This window comes from Diaporthe amygdali (assembly GCF_026229845.1).
Source record: "Diaporthe amygdali strain CAA958 chromosome Unknown NODE_24_length_778219_cov_64_757418, whole genome shotgun sequence".
NCBI classification, from domain to species: Eukaryota; Fungi; Ascomycota; class Sordariomycetes; order Diaporthales; family Diaporthaceae; genus Diaporthe; species Diaporthe amygdali.
Window position 1 is genome coordinate 315,002 of NW_026517044.1, and position 22,939 is coordinate 337,940.

The following is a 22,939-nucleotide window of genomic DNA, read 5'->3' on the forward strand; positions in this document are numbered from 1 at the left end:
ATCGTAGGGGTCCTTCCAAAGCCTGGGCAGCTCGGCTTGATAGAGCCCGCGCCCCGGGCTTTGATATCGGCCCACATTATTTACCCTCTTTGGGCACATGGCGTACGTGAATGGGCTTCGAGAAGCGCCGTGGATGCTCGTCTGCGGTGGTGGTTGGTTGTTGGTGCGGCGTGTCTCTGGGGACCCACCAGACTGAGTTGTTGCTGCTACTATTAGCACCTGGAGATAGCTACTATAGATCCGGCAAACAGTACGGTACATGATGTGTACTTGTCTCGGGTCATGCGGCTCCAGCGCTGGGTTGGGGTGGGATGCGTGGTCTGTCATGGCTGGGCGTTTGGTTGTTGGCTGACGCCCTGACCGGCCCTGATTCGGACGACTTAGAACGCCTCTCCCCCGATCCGTGCCGGCGAGGCACGAGATTGGGGGCACCCCTGGAGGAGCGTGCCCTGGAATCAAGATGCTGCACGGAAGGAAATAAGCGTTCGGGGTGTTGGTCGTGAGGAGAGGAGGGTTGGTAATCCCGGGGCGGGCAGAACCCACTTTCTGCCCTGCTCTCCCTCCCAGATTTCTTTGCTGAGAAATAAGCCTTGGCCCTGGCGTGCCTGTTGGTCCTGTCACGTTTTGTGAAAGGTCATTTACAGGGGGCTCACGTACATGGGTGCGGGCTTGATTCGTTTCGGCAAGAGTCCGGGGGGTTGTTGGTGGTGATTGATGATGGACCGGAGTTCGTGTCTCTGCTCCGCTCCGGAGCGACTGTGACCCGGTCTTAGCGAGATGATGGGCGAAGTCCGAGAGATGCGGGTGGGTGGGTAGGTGCGCCTCTGCGTTTGCCTTTGCGCTGCTGCTACGTAGCATGGACATGGCAGCCAGGTGCTGTACGGCGTGGGTTACTGGGATACCCGTTGGTAAGGGATAGAGGCTTTGCTGTTGCATCAGGCTGTTTTCTCTATCCTCACTTGCTAATTTGCCCTGCGGCGAGGCAGGCGTTTTGCTCTCATGACGGCCGCGAATTTTTTTTCCCTCTCAGCGTTGATCCTTGGATGCGAGTGACTGTGCCGCGCGCGCTATGCTACTCTGTCAGTTGCAATGCCCATATTGTGTTAAATTTGGACAAGAGTCGTTGGCGATGTGGAGATGGCAGCAATTTTATTGTTGTTGGTCGCCAACATGTCGAGGCGTCGAGACAAAACTGTGGCCCCAGTATGGGTCACTGACAGGGTACTTTGGTCTGTTGGTTGTTTGACCTCGTCAGAGGTCAAGATCTTGCCAGGCATGAGTGGTGTTGGTTGTTCGCACATGTCACTGCTAGGGTCAAACTGAGGATTTTGCTCTGATGATGGTGTATTTCACATCTAACTAAGTACATGATAATCGTTTCTTCCCCTGTGCTGGGAGAAGAAACGCTGGTTGGAGCGAATTGAAAGTAAACCATCAAACTAGTGTTTTGGTGATCACAAATAAACAATAAATCCGCACAAGTACAGGTGAACTCTTCACTCTGCGATGTATGGAGCAAAAACTCCGTTTTCCGCCTAATCCATCTTTGCGCCGCTGGTACTCCGTTCAAAAGACGTGTGTAAGTCTGATAGGTGGTAAAAGGAATGGTCGGTTGGTAGGTAGTGGAGCCGGGTGGTTCTGGTAGAGTGACGAAGAAGAATGGCAAGTTTGGTTGCAAAGCATATCCGCTCCATCTATTCATATCCCGTTACTGTCGCGTCGTATATCCATGTCGCCCAGATGATGTGACGCCCGAGTCCGCCCAGATCCTGCAATGCCATCCCGATGAATTATGTTGGTGTTCGTTTGTGGTGGAGAAAAGCGAATGAGCTGCGCAGATGCGTTCGAACTGAAGTGTATGGCCCTCGAAACAAGTGCGAAACGATTGGGAAAGTCATGTCCCTGGTATCATGCAAGCCACCAAATCTGGTGTTGTATTTTTTGGTCTTTTTTCTTTTTACTTTTGATTTTGATTTGACCGCTCATGACGAGCTCGTCGAAGGCTGCCTCTTTTGCTTGCACTTTTGGTGCAGCAGGTGGCCGTTTCGTGCAGTGGTCCTGGTGAACTCGGCTCCGCAGTCAGGGCAGCTCGCCTTAGTGGCCTGACCAGACTTCTCTCGCTGATGGCGAAGGAGGTTGCTGAATGTCGAGAACTGGCGGCCATTGCACCCGTGCTCCCAGCATTGGGGCTTGGGCCTGCTCTGAACCACGCGGACGTGTCCCTGGTTGTCGTGCTGGTGGGGAGCTCCACCGGTCTGCATCACTGGGGGAATAGAGTACATCATTGCTGGATCGTGGGAAACAGGTCTGTTGATTTGGGTTAGCTCCATAGTCACCTATACAGTCCTGGTTGCAATATTGACTTACCCATAATGCGAGGAGAGGGGAGCTCCCGTTGATGGAGGGTAAGAGTAGTCCATGTACTGCGGTTGCTGGTACGGGCTGGGGAAGCCCATTTGGTTGGAAGATGGGAGCGGCGGGGAGTAAGAAGGCAGGACCATCTGAGGAGCCAGAGTGGTGGGCTCGGTGAGCAAAGAGATATCGGTGGGAGCGGTGGTGTACACTGGCATGCTGGACATGCTGGAGGTATGGGCGAATTCTGCCTGTGTGGATGGTGGTGATGAAACATCGTAGCCGCTGTGAGATCCCTGGCTCCCTGCCCTTTGGATACGTGCTGAGAGCTTGGAGTCCCGGCGTGCCTGCTCGCGTTGCCTCTTGAGCTCGCGTTGCTCCGCACTCATCCTGGGTGGGCTGCTGGTTGCAGAGCGGGAGTGCATAGGAGGGCTCAGGCTGGATTCAGGTGCGTAGTGACCCATCTCGTGACCAAGAAGACCGCCGTTTGTGGGCTCGAGGACAACGTCTGCTGCGAGGTTAGAGGAATTGGTATGATGAAGAGGCCAGGCGGAGTCTGGTTTGCACATACCAGGCCAGGCAAAAGAAGATCGGCTGCCCATGCTGAAGTGGTTGAAACCAGGGTCGAAGTGGAGAGCAGCAGTACTCATAGTGTCTGATTCGGGATGTGATGATGGTTGAGATGCGGGCGAGCTGTGGTAGGAGTAATCCGAGGCGGGATCTACTCTTATGCTTGGAGTGCCTTCAGGTTGAGGTGGTGATGGTATGTTGAACCAGGTTGGATACAAAATGTTTTCAGGTAGAGGTGGGAATGGCGAGGCTTGAAGTTGAGATGTGGGTGAAGGTGGGTAGGAAGGTGAAGTCTGAGACGAGGAGAGGGCGTTGATATATGTTGAACGTGGTTGTCCAGGCCCAGGGGTCTTGGTAGTCCGAGTGGGTTCCAGGTGGGAGGTGTGGGTAGAGGCAGGGGGGGAGTCGATTATATGTAATCCCTGGAACAATCCGTGGGTGGTGGTGGTGGAGACTCCGCTGCCGCTTCTAGCTCTGGATCTGGGGTCTGGTGAGTGACAATGTTCCCGGCCCTGATCCACGCATGCACGTTCCATCTCGAACGGTCTTCTCGTCTGAAGGAGCAACAGGAAAGGAAATAATAGCAAGACTAAAAAGGCAGAAAGACGGGTCTAGGGCGAGTGACGCAAAAAGCCGTTTTGCACGTACGTTGGTTGACTTGGGATGATTGACTTGGATCCGATGTCCCCTTGCAGTTGGAATCTTGCCTGTTGCTTCTTTTGCTGTTGCTGCTGGCAATGAATTGGAGAAAGATGCTGTTTGTAGTGTGCAGAGAGATGTGTCTTGCCGTCGTCGTCTCTGGCGGTTTATACACACACACTTATAATCCAGTAATGGCGCGTGGGTGGGAAGGTGGAGATGGAGTTGAGGCCGGTGATAGGTATCTCTAGGCTCCGAAATAACGTTACGGGGACGATGAGTTCTGAGATGCTGTAGCTCGTCTATCTTTGGTAGGAAGGAAGCTCGACGGATATCTCAGCCTCAAGAGCGGTCCCCATCGAGCAGGGCCACTTGAGCTTATAAGCGCACTGGTATGAGCCAGGGAGAAGGATACATGTGTGGATCGTACCTGGGGCCATGCCACCAGCCAGGCTAGCAAGGTCTCGCTGAGCAATATCGGGAACAGGCTAGGACCAGAGACGAGATGATGGACACTGGAGGCATGTACCCACGCCCTGGGCACAGTGCCGCAGGGCCACATGGTGAGGACAAGCACCACAGCAGAAAGAACAGGAGACCCCCAGGTACGAAGGTACCTGACCCTGGCCAGGTAGCGAATGTGCAAGGATGGCACGGGGTGGGCAACGGTAAGGCAGTTGCAGCACAGTACGTACTATGGTTAGCCGGGTAGTGTCAAGTCCGATGTTCACAGGGGGCATGGGTTGAAGGAAGTCTCGAGGACAGGGTAGGGCAGGGCTGGGTTGGGCTGGACAGTGTCCGCCAGCACCAGGAAATGATGGATAGCAGGGGTGAACAAGAGTGGGAGTCGGGATGGCTCGTACACAGTGAGAGAGGGGGGAGGGGTGTGTCGAGTAAGACAAGGCCTTTTGTGTTGTATTGATGTACCCTAGCTAGGTACTTCTGCGTAGACATGGGCTGCATCCGCCACGAGGGGAGAGCTCTCAGAATAGGCAAGGCTAGGGAAGAAGCGGCAAAGTGACATTGCCAGAGTTGCAGTGGGTGGTGGATGATGGATGATGTCTTTCTTGAGTGTGTGTGTGTGTGTATGTGTGTGTGTGTGTCTTTTCCTGTCTCCTGCCTCCTGCCTCTTGTCTCTGGTCCCTTGTGTGTGCGGACAGCGACTCCGTCCGCATGGGAGGTGGGTCGTGGGGCCGTGTGGATAAGCCCAAAGGCGCACGCACACAGACATGACCCATCTCGGTGAGAAACCTATCTATCTAGAGACCGGTGGTGGCTCATCTCACGAGGACTGTTGGATTAGAAAGGCTCACTCGTGTCGAGCGATGGTTTGGTCTGGGAAGGGGAGAAAGGGATGGAGGCCAGGCGAGGCGAGACGAGGCGGGGAGGCGAACCAGTTCATCGTGTGTGTCTGATTGTGCTGAGTGTGCTTAGTGTGCGCTGAGTGTGCCGTGTGCTGAGCTGAGCTGTTCTCTGTTCTGTGCGACGGTAACACAGGCGAGTGGGGTTGGGTTGTGTCTGTCGCAAGCGCGTAACTCGCAATTGGTGACTGTGTCTGTGTATGTGTCTGCCTGCGCCGCCCGCTCTTTCAGTACTGCGGTGCGAAGGCAGAGGCCGTCAAACAGCGGAGAGGAGACCGTGCTGGAGTGGGTACACAGACCCTGGAGGGGACCTGGGGCCTGGTGACGAAGAAGAGACGAGACGAGACGATGGCGACACAGCCATCAGCCCCATGTTGTGCTGTGCAACCGTGTGAGGGGCACAGGCTCCAGATTCCGGGCTGTACGACGTGAAAATTTGTGTGATTGTGTGGTAATGTCAGACAGACCAGCGATCATGTACCGTTCCGTGCAGCATCTGGACTGGCGCTACATGTAAAATGCTGGCTGTGACTGCAAGGCAGATAGATAGATCAAGATCAGAGGGAGCAGGCTGGGCTTGCTAGGCTGGGCTGGTTGGAGGGGACAGACAGAGAGACAGACAGACAGACAGACAGCAGCTCTGAGGTGGGGGTACCTGTCCCTGTCCCTCGTCCCCGTCCTTCCTTGTCCCTGCCCCTGCTCCTGTCCCCGTTGGTTGTCGCTTTGTGTAACGTTGGCGCTAGTGCTGCCCACAAAAACGAACGATTCGAGCTGCCCTCAAGTCTGTCTCCTGTTGTCTGCTGTCGGCTGTCTGCTCTGTCTGTAGTGGAGTGGCGCGGTGAGAGGTCACTGGACTGGGGGAACCACAGACAGCATCACCAGACAGAGACGAAGGAGGTGGGGACGAGAAAAGAGACCGCTTGGGTGCTTGCTGTTTCCGGCCGCGGCCCACCGACTGCTGGGGTTGCTACTGTACACTCAGAGAAGCTGGGTGCCCGGTCCAAGATGGCGGGTGGAGGTGGACCGCAGGCTTCAGCATTCTCTCTGATCTTGTTGGTTGACGATCAGGGCCCCCCTCGCAGGGTCGCAGACCTGGTGGAGCCGTGCCGCCGTGTTGGGGTGTGGTTAGGTAATTTCTGCCATGAGGGAAAAAAGAGGTACGTACCTCCTGGGTAAAATTGGACATGGCTATTGCCATAACGGGGATACTCGGGTGTGGAGAGCGGCCACCTGGGAGAATAGTAGTATACATGGCGAGCCTGGTTGCTCGAGTACAAGGCCCAAGTACCGCGCTAGGCTGGGCACCCTTGCTTCCCCTCGTTCATCGACCACTGAGGGTCGGTACCTTCCGTCTGGTGGCCGGGTGCTCGTTGCGATGGGTACCGACGGGGTTGTACTCTGGAGACTGCATGTAAGGTCCTTTCGTAGGGCTATGGGTGTGCCCCTTCCCCCTTCCGCGATGTCTCCCCAGCAGACCAACCGTCCAATATCTCCCCATCGAGCTGGCTCGGCTGCGTGGTATTGCCCGCCTGGGCAAAGCACCGGGGCCCAACTCTGTGTTTCTGGGTGCTTTTGTGTTACATGGTGGACGTACATCCATCGTCCAGTCATGCCCATGCTCGCCGCGAGAAAATCGACAGGGGACAGTGCAGTGCAGTGGACAGGCCGACCCGTCGTCTTGGGTCGCCGTCTCGCCCCGTCCGTCAGCACTTCCGGCTTCTTGCAGCTGCCCAGGTGCACCACCACCACTCACATCACATCGCATCATCGTTCGGCGCTCATGTACGCCCATGCGCCACAAATAGCATTCCCCGATGTGAGCCTGTCTCCACGTCTTCATGGCTGGAACTGTAAGGCTCAACCAGTGTCCACGATGACGGCGTGTGACGAGGAGGACGGATGCAGGCAGTAGCACAGTATACCTAGTAGTACTGTAGGTAGTCTGGCGGGGACTCGTCAGGGTTCCTCAAACAACACAACACCATCAAGCCAAAGCCCCTTTGATATTGATCTGTACTGCACTGTACTGTACGTAGACTGCAAACGGTTAGTACTCGATATGCTCCGTGCTCCGAACTCCGCGACAGGTTGGCATTGCGAATGGAAATTAAGCAACTCTCTGCATTGTCTATTGTGTGCTCCCGGTATTCGACCAAGTCCGTGGGCCGTAGGCTAGGGGCCGCCACGCATTGACCAACGGCTGACGGGAGCATGGAAGAGGCCTGTTGGAGGTCGAGCAGTTGAGCACTGCTTCATCACTGGGGCTGTGCCGGTCGGTCTAGGTATCACAAGTGCACAGCTATCACAGCGTCTCAAAGTGTGCAGTGCAGTGCAGTGTGAGTGCCATCAGGGTTCAAGCTTTGAAGGGTAAAATACACCATATCTGGATGTCGGCATCACTTGCCCTGGCGACACGGCAGGGCAGGGATGTAGGTCTTTTGATGTCCTCGATGCAGTATAGTTGAGGTCAAACAAGTGCAGGTGCTGTACATGATCTGCGGCAGAGCTGGGAAAACCCGCATGCACGGACTCGAGACTCGCCACCAAGGCATAGAGCAGAATATCAGAAGATTGCCTTGCCGCGCTTGGTGGTGCGGATTTGAGGAGGGCCAGGAGGGCTCGGTGTGATGATGACCCTGACGAGCACAGCACGCCTGGACCCTGCTCGTCGAGATGCGAAATGCGAAAAGCAGCCTTGCAGGCACGGCAAAGCCCTGGAGGCCTGCTCATTTGCTCGAGGCCGCGCTACTAGGACTCTCGCAATTCGAGCACTCCAAGCCGAAAGTTGCTCGGATGCAAATCCGAGGATCCGCATTGGTGATCTCAACGGGCGGGCAGGTATAAGCGTTGTTGTCGTATGTTTTACTCCGCGCCGGTGACTCAAGCTTGAGGGATACCTGGGAGCTGTGACAGGCGCGATGTGACTGAGAGACTGAGGGGTTGCCTTTTTGACAGGAAACCACGTCCCTGCCCATGTGGATCGGTCTAACATTCAATCGATAACAGCAATCACAATAGGCAGCCTCTCTCGTCTAAACCCATCACCCTCGGCGCTTCTGTAGCCATCATTGCACAACACATTTTTGCAGAAAACAGCTTTCCGAGCGCTTCGAGATGGCGCATGCGTGGTGCTCTTTTCTGCGCCATCTTTTAGGCGCAAACCAACGCTTGTGTGCGAGAGGATAAGAGCTCGTTTGAGACGCGTGCTGTACTGTACTGTGTGTGTCACGATGCAGGGGTGGCACGAAGAAGGGGGCTGGAATGGCCATAATTTGTGCAACCCCCATCCCCACTCTTGCTATTGCCATACACTGGCTGCTCAGCATAGTTCCAGCCTCGATTCAACCCAGCCATCATCAGGATTGCCATCAAATCTTGGAAACTGCGTCGTCGCTCTTCCTTCCTTCTATTTAGAGATATAGTGGTGCCAGGTGTCAGGTGCCATGCCTGCCTGCCTGGCCTCTCAGAATTGGCCGTTATTGCCTGTCTTGGTGGTGATGCTCGAATCGGCCTAGTCTGCACCAAGCTCACCCACCTCTGCAGGTGGGCATCTCATCTTCTGGCTGCCACCCCCTCCCAAACTCAATTGCGAGATGTGCGCTGTCCCGAGTCTACGGGACGCCAAGCGATGAAAACGTGCGAGCTTATGCTGTGGTCCTCCAAACCCTTCCAACACGCAGCTCACGAACGGCATCCAGCAGCCCGCGTCTGCTGTGTCAATATCTGAAAAGAGTCCAGCACTGATTCCTCCCTTGAGCTCGCCTGGAGCGAATCCAGTCGGCGCCGAGTCTCGTACGAAACACGCATTGCCCTGATTGAGCCTGGATCCCAGTGCAGAGACCCTGGTCGGCCTCTTGTTCAGACCAGGGACCCCCATCAGACCGACCCACCCACTGGCCACCCCCAAATCCCAAGGGTCTGGTCACACTGTCTTATCACCAGAAATCATATGCACTAACGAACTCTGAGGCAGCGAGGGTAGCTTGACTCTCAGGCTCATTGATGCCTCTCTGGTGGCAAGGCCCGTAATCATCGAAGACAGCAGGGTGGTGCTAATGAGAGAGAGGTCCTCAACGGTTGATGGCCATTTTGGCCTGTGCCGCCCACCCCCCCCCCAACCCTGTGAAATCACGTCCGCGTGAATAGGCTTCGGGGTTTGCTCATCGACTAAAAACCTCGGGCTTTGCGAAGTCTTAGCTACCAAGGAATCCGTGTTGAGCGAATGGCTGACGATAGCCGAATGTCAGGGTTACACTCTCACAGTCTAGCGTGGCACCCTACAACGAAGCATCTGTTTCCAACCAGCCCTTCGAGGGATTGCTCGACAGCGACCATGTTGGTCGCGGCAATGCAGCAATAACCCAGGTCCCAAATACCGTGCAGCTGGGGATCTCTCACACCACAGCGATCGGGTTGAGTTCTGGGAATGAGTCCAGTTCAGGGCTGCCACCCTCTTTCTCCACTTCCTTGACCCCTGATTGATATCATGTTTTGCTGTATGCGAGCCCATACGTTTCTCATGGCCCTGCATTGTACCGCACCCTGTTGCTCGCTCACGAGTTGCGGCCATCGACCAATGACATCCCTCAATCGCTACCAGAACGTTGCGCCGGGCGCTTGGGTCGCCATTGAGTGGGTGTGCTGGCCTGGGCTCCGAAACCCGACCCTACTGGGTAGCCGAGTGTGCTGGCGAGGTGGGCAGCATACACGGGCTAGCTCACTTCCTGCTCACAGCCGACCTTCCCAAAAGCTGCAGGCGAGATGAAACGTGCTCCCGCAGAGGGCAAAATGCCAAAAGAAGCAAAGACGATCTTTGATGCCTATTCTTCATTACGAGGAGCTTGCTCTGTTCGCTGGCGAGGGGAAAAGGGGCATCTACGCCGGTGTGGATGCGAGATTACCTTTACGACCAGAGGCCCTTGCTACTGTGGACAGCCTGCACCCATCGGATAGCTCGTTCCGTCCGAATGCTCATGGCCCCGGCTTGTTGGGCAGACAGCTGCCTAGCGAAACGCACATGGTGATCTGTGTACTGCGTACTTTAATCTCACTCTCTTCGGCTCCTGTCGCCTGTTTCCGCAGCGTTGGTAGATGGGAGGAACAATTAGCTTCGCACCCTGCTTCTCTCCCGCGTGGCGTCTGCCTCTTTCCGCCGCCGTGCTGCCCAACTAGCTCCGGCAACAATCGGACGGTCTGACAGCATTTCAATAGCTCACGAGGTGTTCGGTCTCTTACTCGTCAGACTGTCAGAACTGCGACGCTGACAGTAAGAGCATCCCGTATCTTGGGAACGATCACAGCATGCTGCAGGACATGCGTGGCGAAGGGGAGGGGGGCCGGGGGCGCAGACTTGTTCTAGAAGATCATATGACCAGAGGCCATGGCGGCCATTTCTGCTGTTGGTTTTCTCCTGCATGAAGACAGCAGGGCTGTTTGACCCGAACGCATGGGAGAGATTATGTACGGGGCCACAAACGTGGGGAGTTTGATGAGGAGGTGTCTTCACACCAAAGCCCTCGCCTTGGCGACACCTCCTCCTTTTTTCCCCTCCATCTCCCATCCAATGCCGGCCGGTAAAGTCGGCGAAGCAGAGCCTACCGCCAAACAGCTGCGCAAGAACAATCGACAGCATTCACGATGCACACCCGTGATGAGCACCACCAATCGAAGCCTCTCGACGTCACCCCACATTTCAGCTCATTTGGCCTCTGCCATGCACCCAGGATGCTTGTGTCACTGTTCTCTTAATGACCGCAGTTGTGACATGGATGAGCACTCCAGGTCCTGTAAGGGACGATTGAAGGTTCAGACTTGCACCCCGGAATATTTCCATCCCTCGTGGGTCTCTGAGTCGGTCTCAGCGCATCATCGACTGAACAGTATCGCACAAGCCAGAGCGGTGAGGTCAGCAACCAGCCTTGCCCTTGGCTATCGTGTTCTATATTGAGAGATTTTGGCAGGCTAGACATTCAGCGTGGTGGCTGGCAAAGCTGGCCATGGCCATGTGTCAAGGCCGTGGCCTAGTATGGTCTGTTCTGGGTCAGCGTGCCCTGACCTCACTCAGATCTCAGTCCTACAGTAGTTAGGCCGCCGGGCCTCAGGCACCGATATTCCCGAGACAGCGATATCCACCGGCAGACGGCGAGAGCCCTGTGGCATGGTGGCATTCCTTCGAGATATCTCTCAATCTGCTGTGCCTCGTCCCGGCTGACGAGATCCCAGGGGGGCCACGAGGCTTGAAGACGCGAGCTCCACCACCTCGCGAGAGAGGTACCTGGGTCCCCCCAGGGGTCTGTTTGCAGGGGTCATGTTAGGTGAGGTTCATGTTGAGGCTTTCCACCACCAGTCTCTTCGCATGTAAAACCCAACCTCTGACTTCTCCTGCATGGAGAAATCGGTGCTTCGCCCTGCGGAATGCTCACGCCGCTGGCTAGTGCCCTGACTCCTCCACCATCGCCTATCTAGCCACGCTTTAATTTTCCAGCGTCAAGCAGGACTACTGGCTGTCTATTTCTCGTTACAAGGCGCAGTCGCCAGCAAAGCAGCACTACCACACAGGCTAGGGCAATTGGGGAAGTATTATGTGTGTGTGGGTGTGTGTGCAACGCAGTAAGCCACTAGCCCAAGTAGACTACAATTCGTCTGAAGAAGAGCAAGTGCCAATGGTTCTTGTTCCTGCCGTCTAAGCACAGGCCAGAGTCTGGCAACTGCAATGATGACGTTTTGGGCTATTGTGTGTGTGTGTGTGTGTGTGTGTGTGTTTTGGTGGAAGAAGGTACCACAAGCAATACGTACTAACCTACCTTCGACGCCCCCCCCCCTTCCTTGCCCTCCCCTGTTTTCTGTGTGTGGGCCGCACAAAGGGACCTTGTCGATCGAAGCCAGCGAGCCCACATCTGTTTCTGTTTCTGTCTCTGTCCTGGCAAGGTAAAGAAAGGAACAAGATCTTTGTCCACTGTCGCGATGGTAATTCCTTCATCTTGATCTTGCCCAAAAGGTGTCTGCCTAATGCTACATTCGAAAGCTTGCAACTCAGCCGGGATGGCCCCGTCATCCGATGCATGCCAACTCGCATCGGACCCGAAGTTCAATGGGCGCAGCGCAGCGTTGCATTGCCTCGAGTGCAGCCCTGGAGCTTGCATATGCCCTCGTGGGGACGGGTGCAGAGCAGGCACAATACACTAGACAGGACCCTTGACCAAAAGGTCCCAGACGAAAGCGACGAGACCCATCAAGATCCATTTGCCGCCGCCCGCTCCCTGAACCGTTGCAGCCAGTGTAACGCCACCAAAAGGCCCTCTGTCTTTGTCACCCTGCCCCCCAGCGTCGCCGAATCGGGGGTGCCTAGCATTTGCGATTCCTGGATCTGGAGACAAGCCGGCCTCAGGATGAAGCGACCACAAGCGACTGGCGTCGCACACGAGCACGCGCCATTGCAAGACTGAAACGCTTGTGGCGGCAATTCCTTCGCTGGTGGCAGGATGCCACACGACTTGGTCTGCTCAATTTGCCAGGTCTTGGGGCTGATGGCTCTCAGCTCTTCCATCGCCGCCGCATTTGCTCGGTTTTCCTGGCAGTTGGCCCCGTCAATGGGCCGCTCGTGATTGTCTTCTATCTTATTCTCTGTCTCTGTCAGGCCAGGCACCTCAAACCAGACGGTCGGATTTGAGGCCGGCCCTGGCACCGCCTGACCGCCTGCTCAACTCGTAACCCCGAGCGTGCGGTCTTGCCTATTCCCGGAGCCCCTATCGAGCAGTCTGAGCGCAAACAACGATCGTCCATCGGCAGTCCTTATCCAGGTCGACCTGTGATTTGCAAATCTTTCAAGTCCCCAGCTTGCATCAGTAACGATGTCGCAACAGGTCCCGGTTGGTGCTCGTGCGAGAACCCACAGCCAAGTAGCGGGAGAGTCTCGCCTTTGATGATACTTCTGCAAGGTCTTCAGGGATGGACACGCCATTTCCATCATGTTCCCGATCCGATGGGGATTGATAATTACTCTCGGCCCTCACAGGAGGGTGGGCTCCGCTGACCACAGGGCTCGGGCGGCGACGGGCCCTGCTCGATTTGTTCCCCGGCTTGCGGGGACCGTTGATCCTTGCCGTAACTTGGCGACCCTCTTGTGGAACCACTTTCCAGCGCTGCGGTACAATCTTCGGGTCCTTTCTTATCGAGAATCGGAGCAGGCCGCATACATGCAACAACCCATTTGTTCTTGCAGCTTCCTCGCAGACTCGCTACCGAGGAAGGAAGCCAAGTTGTACAGCAGACGTGAGCTGCCAGTGACAGCGCTTGTCAGGCGCATTTAGACGCAGGCTTTGCGCTTTGGCGTCTTCCTTTTTTTTTTTTTTCAACATCGTTGCTGGTACCGTTGCAGGTACAATAGCTACCCATCAAGGATGTGCACTAAGTTGCGGCCCGCCGACCCTTGATAAGGTCGCAATATCGGGGTTTTTCATTCGTCAAGGTTCGACGTGTTGGGCCGTGCAATTGCACCCGGAATGCCCAGACTGCCAGAGTGGATCTAGCCTTGGCATTTGGCTGGGTCCAGTTCATCGCAGGCAAACTCACAGCGTGTCATGGTCTACAAAAGAACCCTGTTCAATGCAACACAGTGAAAAAAAGGGGTGGGCACGTGGGCAGCAACCAACACAGTTGTCGTCGTCGTCACAGCAAAAATCCACAGACACAATTGACTCAAAGTCACCGGCAAGATTTACATGGAACAAATGTGACTTCATGGGCGAATTAACGTGTACCATGAAGCTCCGCATGAACCAGCGCCGATAAGCGGTAATGAGCAGTTTCAACAGGCTGCTTGTCCTCGCTTCGATTCGAGGACTTACAGTCGCGGCCTCGACTACTGGAGCTATCTATTGGCCCGCCAGGTGACCCAGAGGACGAGGTTGAAATCCCTCGTCCTGCACTATCAATGAATGGTCAATATCAAATCTGCTGAGTTGCGCAGTCCGCAGCGCAGGCCGACAAGAAATTAGCTCTAGGCTCGACACCAGACAGCATGTAAAGTTTGGGTTCTGTCCCAGGACACAACTCCGGGGTCGGTACCGGGCGGCGTCGGCACCGGAAAATGGCCGAAATGGTGGTATTCATTTGACAAATGCAGAGACTCTGGAGAGGAGTTCGCGCTTGAGCTTTTGACACTTCACGTTACACAGCCCACTTTTATGGTGGCACAGTGCTTACCGGGGGCCACTTTGTGTTACCATGACACTCTCTGGTCCTCTCAAATTAGCCGCGCCTAGACGGCCAGCGAGGTCGCACAAGCTGTGCCACACCAAGGCATCCAGAGTTATGCGGGAGCCCACCACTTGGGAGCCATTATTGCTGCAGGCGATTGCCCACTGTGACCTACCTGCCAACAGTCGGTCAGACTATCAGATCCGTGCAAATAACAGCTCATTCATGCTGCAGGAGATGCATCAAAGTGAGGCAGTCGCTGAATCCACACCCCTCACCCCTACAAATCGCACAAGGCCGGCACAGATGTCACTCGCTGACGTAGATGTACCACAAACGAGTCCTAGAAAATTGTTAAGGCCACCGACAATTACCCCCATTTGCATGGGTGGAACACGCAGCTCAACCGCCTGTCGCACACACGAACGCAAGCACCCAGTCCTTTCACAGAGTCGGCAGAGAACCGCACTTGAATGCCCCGCAGTGATACGAACGCATGCAGCTCCTCTTGATGGTGGTCATTCAGTCTTCGACTTGGTCACCGGATCAACGGGACGACGCATGTGAGGGCTCGGGCAGCCCATCAGACAACGCAAGACAACGGTAGTTCGCACGGTTTGAACGGGAGGATTGCTTTGTCGTGGGTACTCCCGCAGCCCTACAAGGCTCAGGCACCGCTCTAGGACTCTTCCTCAGAACACCACTAAGAGGTGCCTCAACGTCGTCAGCCAATAGTTCGGAAGCCAGCGTCCTACTGGCCGTTGCGCTACTCTTCCACCTTGCTCATTCGACGGCTGCCCGCTTCATTGCGGCGAGAGCGGCAATGTGTGATCGGCTCGTGAAAGAACAGAGGCCTCGCCACTAGGTCTTGTTAAATGGGCAAAATGTGTTCAGTTGATACAACGGTTATTTCAACGCGGCACCTCTGCAGCGTCTATGTGGGCGCAGAGTTGCGCCTCGATTGCTTGGAACTGCGACCAGTCATCGGCCTGCAAAGCCCTGGCCTCGCAGCTAATTGCGCAACCCTGAACTGGTCATACGCAAAGCTACCACGCATGCTGTCATTGGACAAGGAACGGGAAGGACTAAGAATCGAAGTTTGCAACAGACTTGCACGTCTCGTTGAATCATTGACCAGTCGAGGTCATTCAGTACATGTTGTGTCCCGACCCTTGGTAGACGACGAGCTCGGTGAGGATCTTGGGTTCTCTGTAAGCCTCTCCAGGGCATAACAGGGGCGTGCCTGGCGACAGCAGATCTGCTTATGGAACACTTGCTGCCGCAACACGAACGCGCTGACTGGATTTCGCTAGTCTGGGACTCAGACTTCATAATGTCCAATCAATGTGTGTCCTGGCCCAAATGCGATGGCTTCATCGTCGTTCAGTCCATGGGGTCCTTTACAAATACAGCCTTCGCTCTGCCTCCGTCGGTCAAGCTATTTGGCCGAACTCCTCAGCCTGCCGGAAGGACTGATGGGCCGTACCAAACAGAGCCTCCATCGTTTTCCTCGTAAAACAAGTAGCGCAGGGCCGGCTGGGACATCCAGTGTCGTTGATTGGCTGGCTCACCATCATGTGTGGTTGGGTTACAATGCTGATACACATCGTGCGCGGACTGCTGCAGTCCCCTTACCGAGACGGTGAGCCATGTGGCCATCCTTCGTATACTCGAGCCAACAAGATCGGGACACCTGCAGTCATCTCCATGACAGAACAATGATGATACGGTCTATCCGAGCCGTGTCGAAGTGATATCGAGCATTTCCATCGAGCGAGCTGCTCTTCAATCATACGAGTCGGGGACTAGCTTGTGATCACACCCTATGGCACCACGGCAGAGAAGCCGTGTGTGGGCTGGAGCTGACAAACATGGGCATCCCCGCACGGGGAAACCTCTCTCAGGCGGCGACCACCTCCCTACAGGATGGTCTCCAGCCCTACGGCCACCCTTAGCTCAACATCCATCCCGGGCGAGCTGCAGCACCAGCAGCAGGTAGGGTGTGATATTTGGGTGCCGTGAGATCTTGTGCAATGTATCGCAGAGAACCTGTGCAACCGAAGCACGACAGAAACAATATCCTAGTCAGAGCCAGTACTGGCAGCCACTAGTTCTTTCAGAGAGGCACAAATCATACTTTGGGATGGGGTTCTCAGCTCATTACTCGAGAGCGGTCCATACCGTCCAGGGACATGCATGGACAACACTCATCGGCTGCCCACGTAGGGCACTGGTCTCATGCTGATTCGAAATGAGGGCCCGTGACAACACCAACACGGGGACCTACTTGACCGGTTGTCAAAAGGCGGCGAAAACCTGTCTTGGCCGACTATGCAACAACGGCAAGGACAGGGAAAGCCAACGGCAAGAGATGAAGATAATGCAGCCTGCCCAGGCAATTGTACATGCCCAGTACCGTTGTATTTGATCAAGCCTCAGCCCCCGGTTGCATCGACAATACTGTGTAGCCAGCGCGCAGAGCTGTCACCGCACACCGTTACGGCAGCGCCCCGAAAAGCAATATATGCATCAAACGAGGGTTCTTTTGCGCGCCATCCTACGGTAGTATCCAATCACACTCGGCCCCAGCTCTGCTACTACGACCAGGGGTAGCAGCGATCGCAAAAGCTATCGACAGCTTGGCACCACCCTTCCACGAACCATCCATACATGACACCCCCTTGGCAGCCACTTCGGAGCTCTGCGTCACCATAGCAGCGATCGTTACACGAAATCGCGTACGGTGACACGCCCGCCTGCGGCTTCTAGCTGCTCGAAAAGCTCTCTGACTTGAACAGACTGTGTCTTTTCCAGGTAAAACGCGGTCTTGCTAGTTCGGTAGGGCTGTGGTGGCTAACCTAGAATCCTTCCCTTCCCAGCGGTCGAACACATGCAAACACAGGATCACACATCAAAGATGATTGCAACTTCCGAAACGCCGGGAACAAGCACCGGGATTGCAGTTGAATTTTGAATTGTGGACCGCCGTCTCCCATCCCAACGGACTGCGAGATCCACGAAAATGGTTGGCGAGAGCCAGTGCCATTGCTCCGCCTCCAAGGGTCGGCCGCAAGGCCGATTCAATTAAACTCCTGGCTGGGGCGGGTCGTGGTATTTTACAAATGTGCCCGCTTTGAAAAATTACCGGTCCCGACGCCGAGGAACTGCCACGGTGCCAGCAGGCAGATACATTCGCTGCAAAGGGATTGGCCTGCTCGCTTCGGTCCCGCTGTCCATACTTTACTGGGGCCCAGATTTGCAGGCTCCATTTTTGTCGGGTTAGCCCCCGTAACCCTACTGACTGCTTTTGTTGTTCGGCTATCACAAGCTTCGTGCCATCGTCTCGTCTATTCTTGTTATCGCTACAGAGCAGCTGCTGTGTACGTCTGGGTCGACTAGAATGCAGTGGGCAGGTCGGCTTGGCAGCGGCCAAAGGCTGATCTTGATGACTGTGTGCGACCACGCTCACACCCCAGAGGCCAGCGACTAGTCCTGTTTTCACGTGCTGGTGTACGTCAACCTCTTGCTTAAACACCTCTGGCGCAAGAGAGCGCCCTTACGGGCGGCGAGCGGTGGCATGTCTCAGGCTGTGATTTGCCGGCTCGCCGAAATGGGCACAACAGCCCCCAACTCGCGATCTGGATCGGGACACATTGGGCCTCACAGGAGCAAGCCACGTATCTGCCCTTTGCCAAAGACGGCGGGGAAGGGGGCGCCTCCCGCGCCCATCGAAGCATGTTTCGCTCTTCGAGAAGCGAGCCCAATCCGAAGCAAGGCAAGCCAAGGCCAGAAGCAAGAAAAGAACAAAACAATTGTCCGACCCGCCCGCCGAGGGTGTACGACAGAGACACCGGCCGATTCGGCTGCTAACCGGATGAGATGCCACTCCCGTTGCCGTGGCTGGCCTCGATATTGCCATTTTGGTGGGACAAGATCGTGAGGCGGGCGAACATCACATCAAAATGTCTCAGATGACTGAGCTTTTCTTGTACATAGGTCCCACTGATCACCACCCGTGGGAGTGTCGATTCGTTGCACTGGGGCCGGCCAGAGTCAAGCAGCGGTAAGACTAACAGGAACATTTCCACTGTCTCTCTCTCCCTTGTTGCCCCTGTGGGGGTAAAGTACCGGTGCTCTGGGAACCATTGCTTGCACTGCACAGAACTGTAAGACAGTAAGCACTCTTCAGCCTTACCATGCGGGATTTGACGGTCTACTGCTGCCGGCATTGGGCATTGTTTCACCCACTGGCACTGTCACTTGACTGCGACTGGCTCACTTTACTCCACTGAGAATGTCGGCAAAAATGACCAGTAGGCAATTGTTCTTTACTTCTTTCCGCCTCTGCATGGTCCTTTGGGGTTACACAGGCAGACGAGATATTACTCCACCCTCCCCATTCCGGCCTCGCCGTTCAGGAATGGAAGGTGACACACGAGTCTTGCCGCAGTGAGCAGGCCCAACACTCGGAGGGGCGTCATTCTTCTCACGAAAACAAAATTATCTGGCGCCGTCGCATTCATGGCGTGTCGGCAGGGAAGAACCCGTGTTTTTTGTCTTTGAGTGAAGCTATCGTCGCCTGATATGCTCGCTTTTGAACCTAGCCCAGCGGGCTAGGCTTGGAGTCGTGCTGAGTGGCTGGGGACCGAGTGCCCAGAAGGTCCCTTTGCGCCCGACTCTCTGGGTTGATCTGCCGACCCGTCTTTGCTTCTTCTTGTCTTTTCATTCGTAACGATCATCTCGGTCCATGCCGGCTTTGTGTTGGTCTTTCGTCTGTCTTGAATAGGACGCTTACTAGATCATCATCGTAACGAAACCGAGTGCGTGTTGCGAGACATAGCCTCACTGTAAGCAAGCACAGGTATCATCGTCGTTCGAGGGAGCTCGCCTATGTTCTGAGCCTCGGTGTAGCTTGCCAAAGGACCATCTTCCAAGAGACATGAGATGGTTTAGGGGAGAATTGGATGCTGTGGCAACCAATCTGGCTACCATCATTGGACTCTTCGCCTGGCTGTCTCGACTGGGCAGTCCATCTACAACACGATATGATTTTCAAGATGCGCTATGTGGTGTTCTAGCAAGACTGATTGGTACAAATGCTTGCATTGAACTCTGGCTGCACAGTAATCATGGGAAAGCTTCTGACAGTCAGGGCAAGCCACCCATGACTCTCCACTGGCTCGGGCCTGCAGCTCATTGGGAGCTGTCACGCCTTCATGTCCATTCCTGCCCCACAATGACTGGCCGTTAATGGGTTCTATATGACATTTACTGGTGGCTTCGAGCTATCTCTGGTCTCGTATATGCTGTGAATACTCTATCGCTGTCCTCACAACCGCGGAACTTCCGCGGTCGATCTCGATGAATCTCGGTATATCTCAACTGCCTCGTTCTCTGAAGCCATCTTTAACACTCTCCAGCGAGTCAGTGCAAGAGGGGATAGTTGTACTCGAGACAATCGTAGAGTATATTATGGCGAGCCGGCACTTGCTGTCGTATCATTCACTGGCGGCCAACCGGCCAACAGTTTCGTGTAGTTGCGCAGTGATACCCAACGTCCCAGGGGCCCCTGATTTCGGATGAGCCGGATCTCATAAGCGCCTGGACTTTGTTCTCGTGGTACTGTACGACCTCTACGGTGGTCATGTTCGCGGAGAGATGTCCGCTGGGTGCCCTGGTGGTGAGTGACAGCTTCTGACGAGCGGCAGCACAAGATGACTCCTGTCGGCTGTCGTGTCTTCCTTCATGAGACCTAACCCCGTTGATCTTGCCGACTGCCAAGTTCATTTCATTTACTTCTGGGCTATCGGTTGCTAAAGATGGATCATCGTATCGTACAGCATGTGTCAACCTCAACCTGGCGCTCAGTGTCTAATTGCCTGTCTGGGACACAAGATATGGCCCTCGACGCCATGCGGCCACCTCTTGTCACATCGGCACATATCCTGCAAGTTACCCGTCATGATCGATCCTGGCTGAGGGACCAGCCAGGCATTTGTCATTTATCAGGCGTAACGGTAGAATGCCCAGATACTGTGATCCTGTAGACATCCATGGTTGACGAGCCGCGTTGTGGTTACCCCTGCCGGGCCATGTGCAGCAGCCGCGAATGAACATCGTGACTGAGATGCGGGAGGTTTGCCCGCACGACTTGTTTCCGCACACGGAGTACATGGCGACAGAGGGCAGGACATTGTCCCGCGCTCGAATGCACACGCCCCCCTTGTCCTCGCCCGTCAAGCCAGGCTGCGAGGCCAAGCCCGGCCCACCTCGCCCAGGGCAGATTGAAGCTATTTGCAACCACCATTCGCCGTGGAACCAGATCGAGTACCGCTTGCATGAGCAGGATCTGTTTCAGGACAGAGTGCGTACTCTCATCGGCAACGGTCAGGCATTTACTGCATGCAGAAGCAGTGTTCAAGCTCTCTGTCACCAAGAGTGGCTGACAGGCACCTTGCAGCGCGTGGTCCTCCCCAACCTTAGATCCTTTGGAGTTTCTGTTTCATGCCAAGGTGGGAGAGGACGGCCTCCAAGAACTCATGGCTGCCTCCGTGATATTGCCGACCGGCCGTTGATCAACACTGCACAGCCAATTTCGCGAGAACTCTCCCTGAACGGTAGCTCTCGTGATCCTCCTGCGCGGTCCGGCTCGCCACCCTCGAGGCCGCGATCGCCCCATGGCTCAACAGTACGCCGAGGGCAAATTAGACAGCGTAAGTAGCGTTCTGCAGGTGATCCGACGTCTCTACTGATCTGCCCGTGTCAGTCTGCCTCGCGTGCTCCGCCCAGAATAGCCTGCTTCTTCATCCGAACCCACAACGAACATCCAGGCACCGTGCCTGCGTGCCCACGTCGATCCAGCCATGCGTTTCAGGGAAGGATTTCCATCCATCTCTCCGCCCGTCTACCCAGGTCGATCAGATCTATCTCCACCCACAGTGAACCGACCATATTTAGAACCACGAGCCCTTGTCCCTGCCTTCAGGCGTCAACAAAGAGCCGCCGTTGACGCGACCGCACCTCCACGATTCCCAGGCAGGCGGATTCGCAGGCTCGCGCAACCCACTTAGACGCGAGCACCAGGGCCCTGGATGCCCCAGCCATACGCAAGAGGGAAAGAGGCGGCCGTTCCTGCGATGCCCTAGCCCCGTCGCAAGGCCCTCTGCCGGCAGGGCAGGGGCCACAGTGAAAGCCTGAGCTGTTCGCCGCCCGCCACCGCCCGTGTGCGAGGGTTGCGCCTTGCCTGGTGAGCAAAATGTGGAGGGGCTTCCTTCCCGTGGTGGAGGATTTGCCGCGATACGGGGGGTTTGCTTCCAGGCAACAGAATAAAAAAGTCTCCAGATAGGCGCCAGCTAGCGCACGGGGCGCGTCTGGGCCGATTGTTGTGGTTGTCGTTGAGGCTGCTGGCCCATGGGCGCGCAAGGGGTGGGAGACGGGAGGATGAGGCAGTGCACTCGTGGCCAAAAAGGGGCAGACTGACAAGACGGACCGACACTCGACTGCCCCACCCTGCAGGGGGATTCGACAGCAATAACGATGATGGCATCAGAATCACAATGAGACATCACTATTAGTGTCGCAGTGGCGTTCATATCTGGCGGCGATTGGAGCCGGTGAGGTTCGTCAAACGGCGTTTGGATGAACCCCCCTGCTCCTTGTCGCCACGCATCGCGGCTCTTGTCCACGATGGCTCCTTGAACGTGGGCTGGAATGACAGCTTGACGCAGACGGAAGTGGAAGGTCTTCTTCCATTTTTACACACAAGGATTCTACAGGGACCACTGGTCTTGCCCAGTCGACGCGGCTATTTTCAGTCGTTCGGTCCCGTCGTCGATAGTCCCAGCACCGGGCGGGAACGTCACACCGAGATCACCACGCGATGGGTAGACGAGACGCGGATTTGTGCCTTACCAAGCACTTACTGTCACTGCCTAGGGCTGTTCGTGCTTCTCTTCTTGCTGCCGGGCTGTGAAGGTGGATGGATGGATGCCAGCACAGGGAACTATGAGGCCGAATTTGTCATCGGGAAATTTGCCTGTCAGCCCTCGCAGACCCCACTGGTGAGCCTCACGAGGACAGCTCTGATGGGTCATCTCCATAGGATGTGGATGTCATCACGAGGGAAATGGCCTCGTTGTCTCCGAAGGGTCCGCAAGCTGGCATGGTGCTCTCGATGCGCATACGAAGTAGGGTGACCGACGCACACTCTGTATCAACTTTGTCAAAGATACGTCCAGAGAGTTGATTCAATTCTATACTCTGCGAGACAACGTCCTGGATTATTCGTCCTGTGCTTATCTGAGGATTTCTTCCCATTATTTGCCTGTCAACAACATGACTGATTGCAGCGTCAAGTGGACTCTGGGCTGCCATGCTCAGCAACGGCCTCTGCTGCTGTATCAACAGCACCGATGCCGTCACCAAAGACCATACTGGCGTTAAATCATCTTTATTATCAGCTCAAAATTTTTGATGGACCATCAAAGCAGTCTTGCAGCCACGGCGCTGCCGTGCCCATTTGATACGGGGCAACTTCGTCGACAGCGGTAGCACCAAGTTGTCTTGAGAAGGCGTTGCCGTGAAACCACCCAGAAGCAAGCCGTTCCCAAGTATCATCAGATGCAAACTCCCCGATCTCATGTGACTGACATGTATGTAGCCTACTCCGAGTCCATGTATCGCTCAATCAGCTCCTCCCCCCGAGTTACCCGTCGCCCGGACGACTCCATCACAGTCCTGCCGAAACTTCGACTGCGGATCAAGGCTGCCGTCGACGAGAAGAGTACGCAGTAATTCAATATCCCCCGAGCAAGCAACTT

The 22,939-nt window shown here is 55.5% G+C and overlaps 1 protein-coding gene across 1 annotated transcript; it reads right to left on the reverse strand.

Annotated features, from left to right (window-relative positions):
* Nucleotides 1-1,982: 1,982 nt before the first annotated feature.
* Nucleotides 1,983-3,002, reverse strand: J7T55_010720 (uncharacterized protein; the record flags this gene model as incomplete). Its single annotated transcript, XM_053130818.1, has 3 exons — nt 1,983-2,307; nt 2,368-2,860; nt 2,924-3,002. 3 exons carry the CDS (start codon nt 3,000-3,002, stop codon nt 1,983-1,985), a joined length of 897 nt encoding a protein of 298 aa, XP_052991001.1.
* Between the last annotated feature and the right edge of the window lie 19,937 nt (nt 3,003-22,939).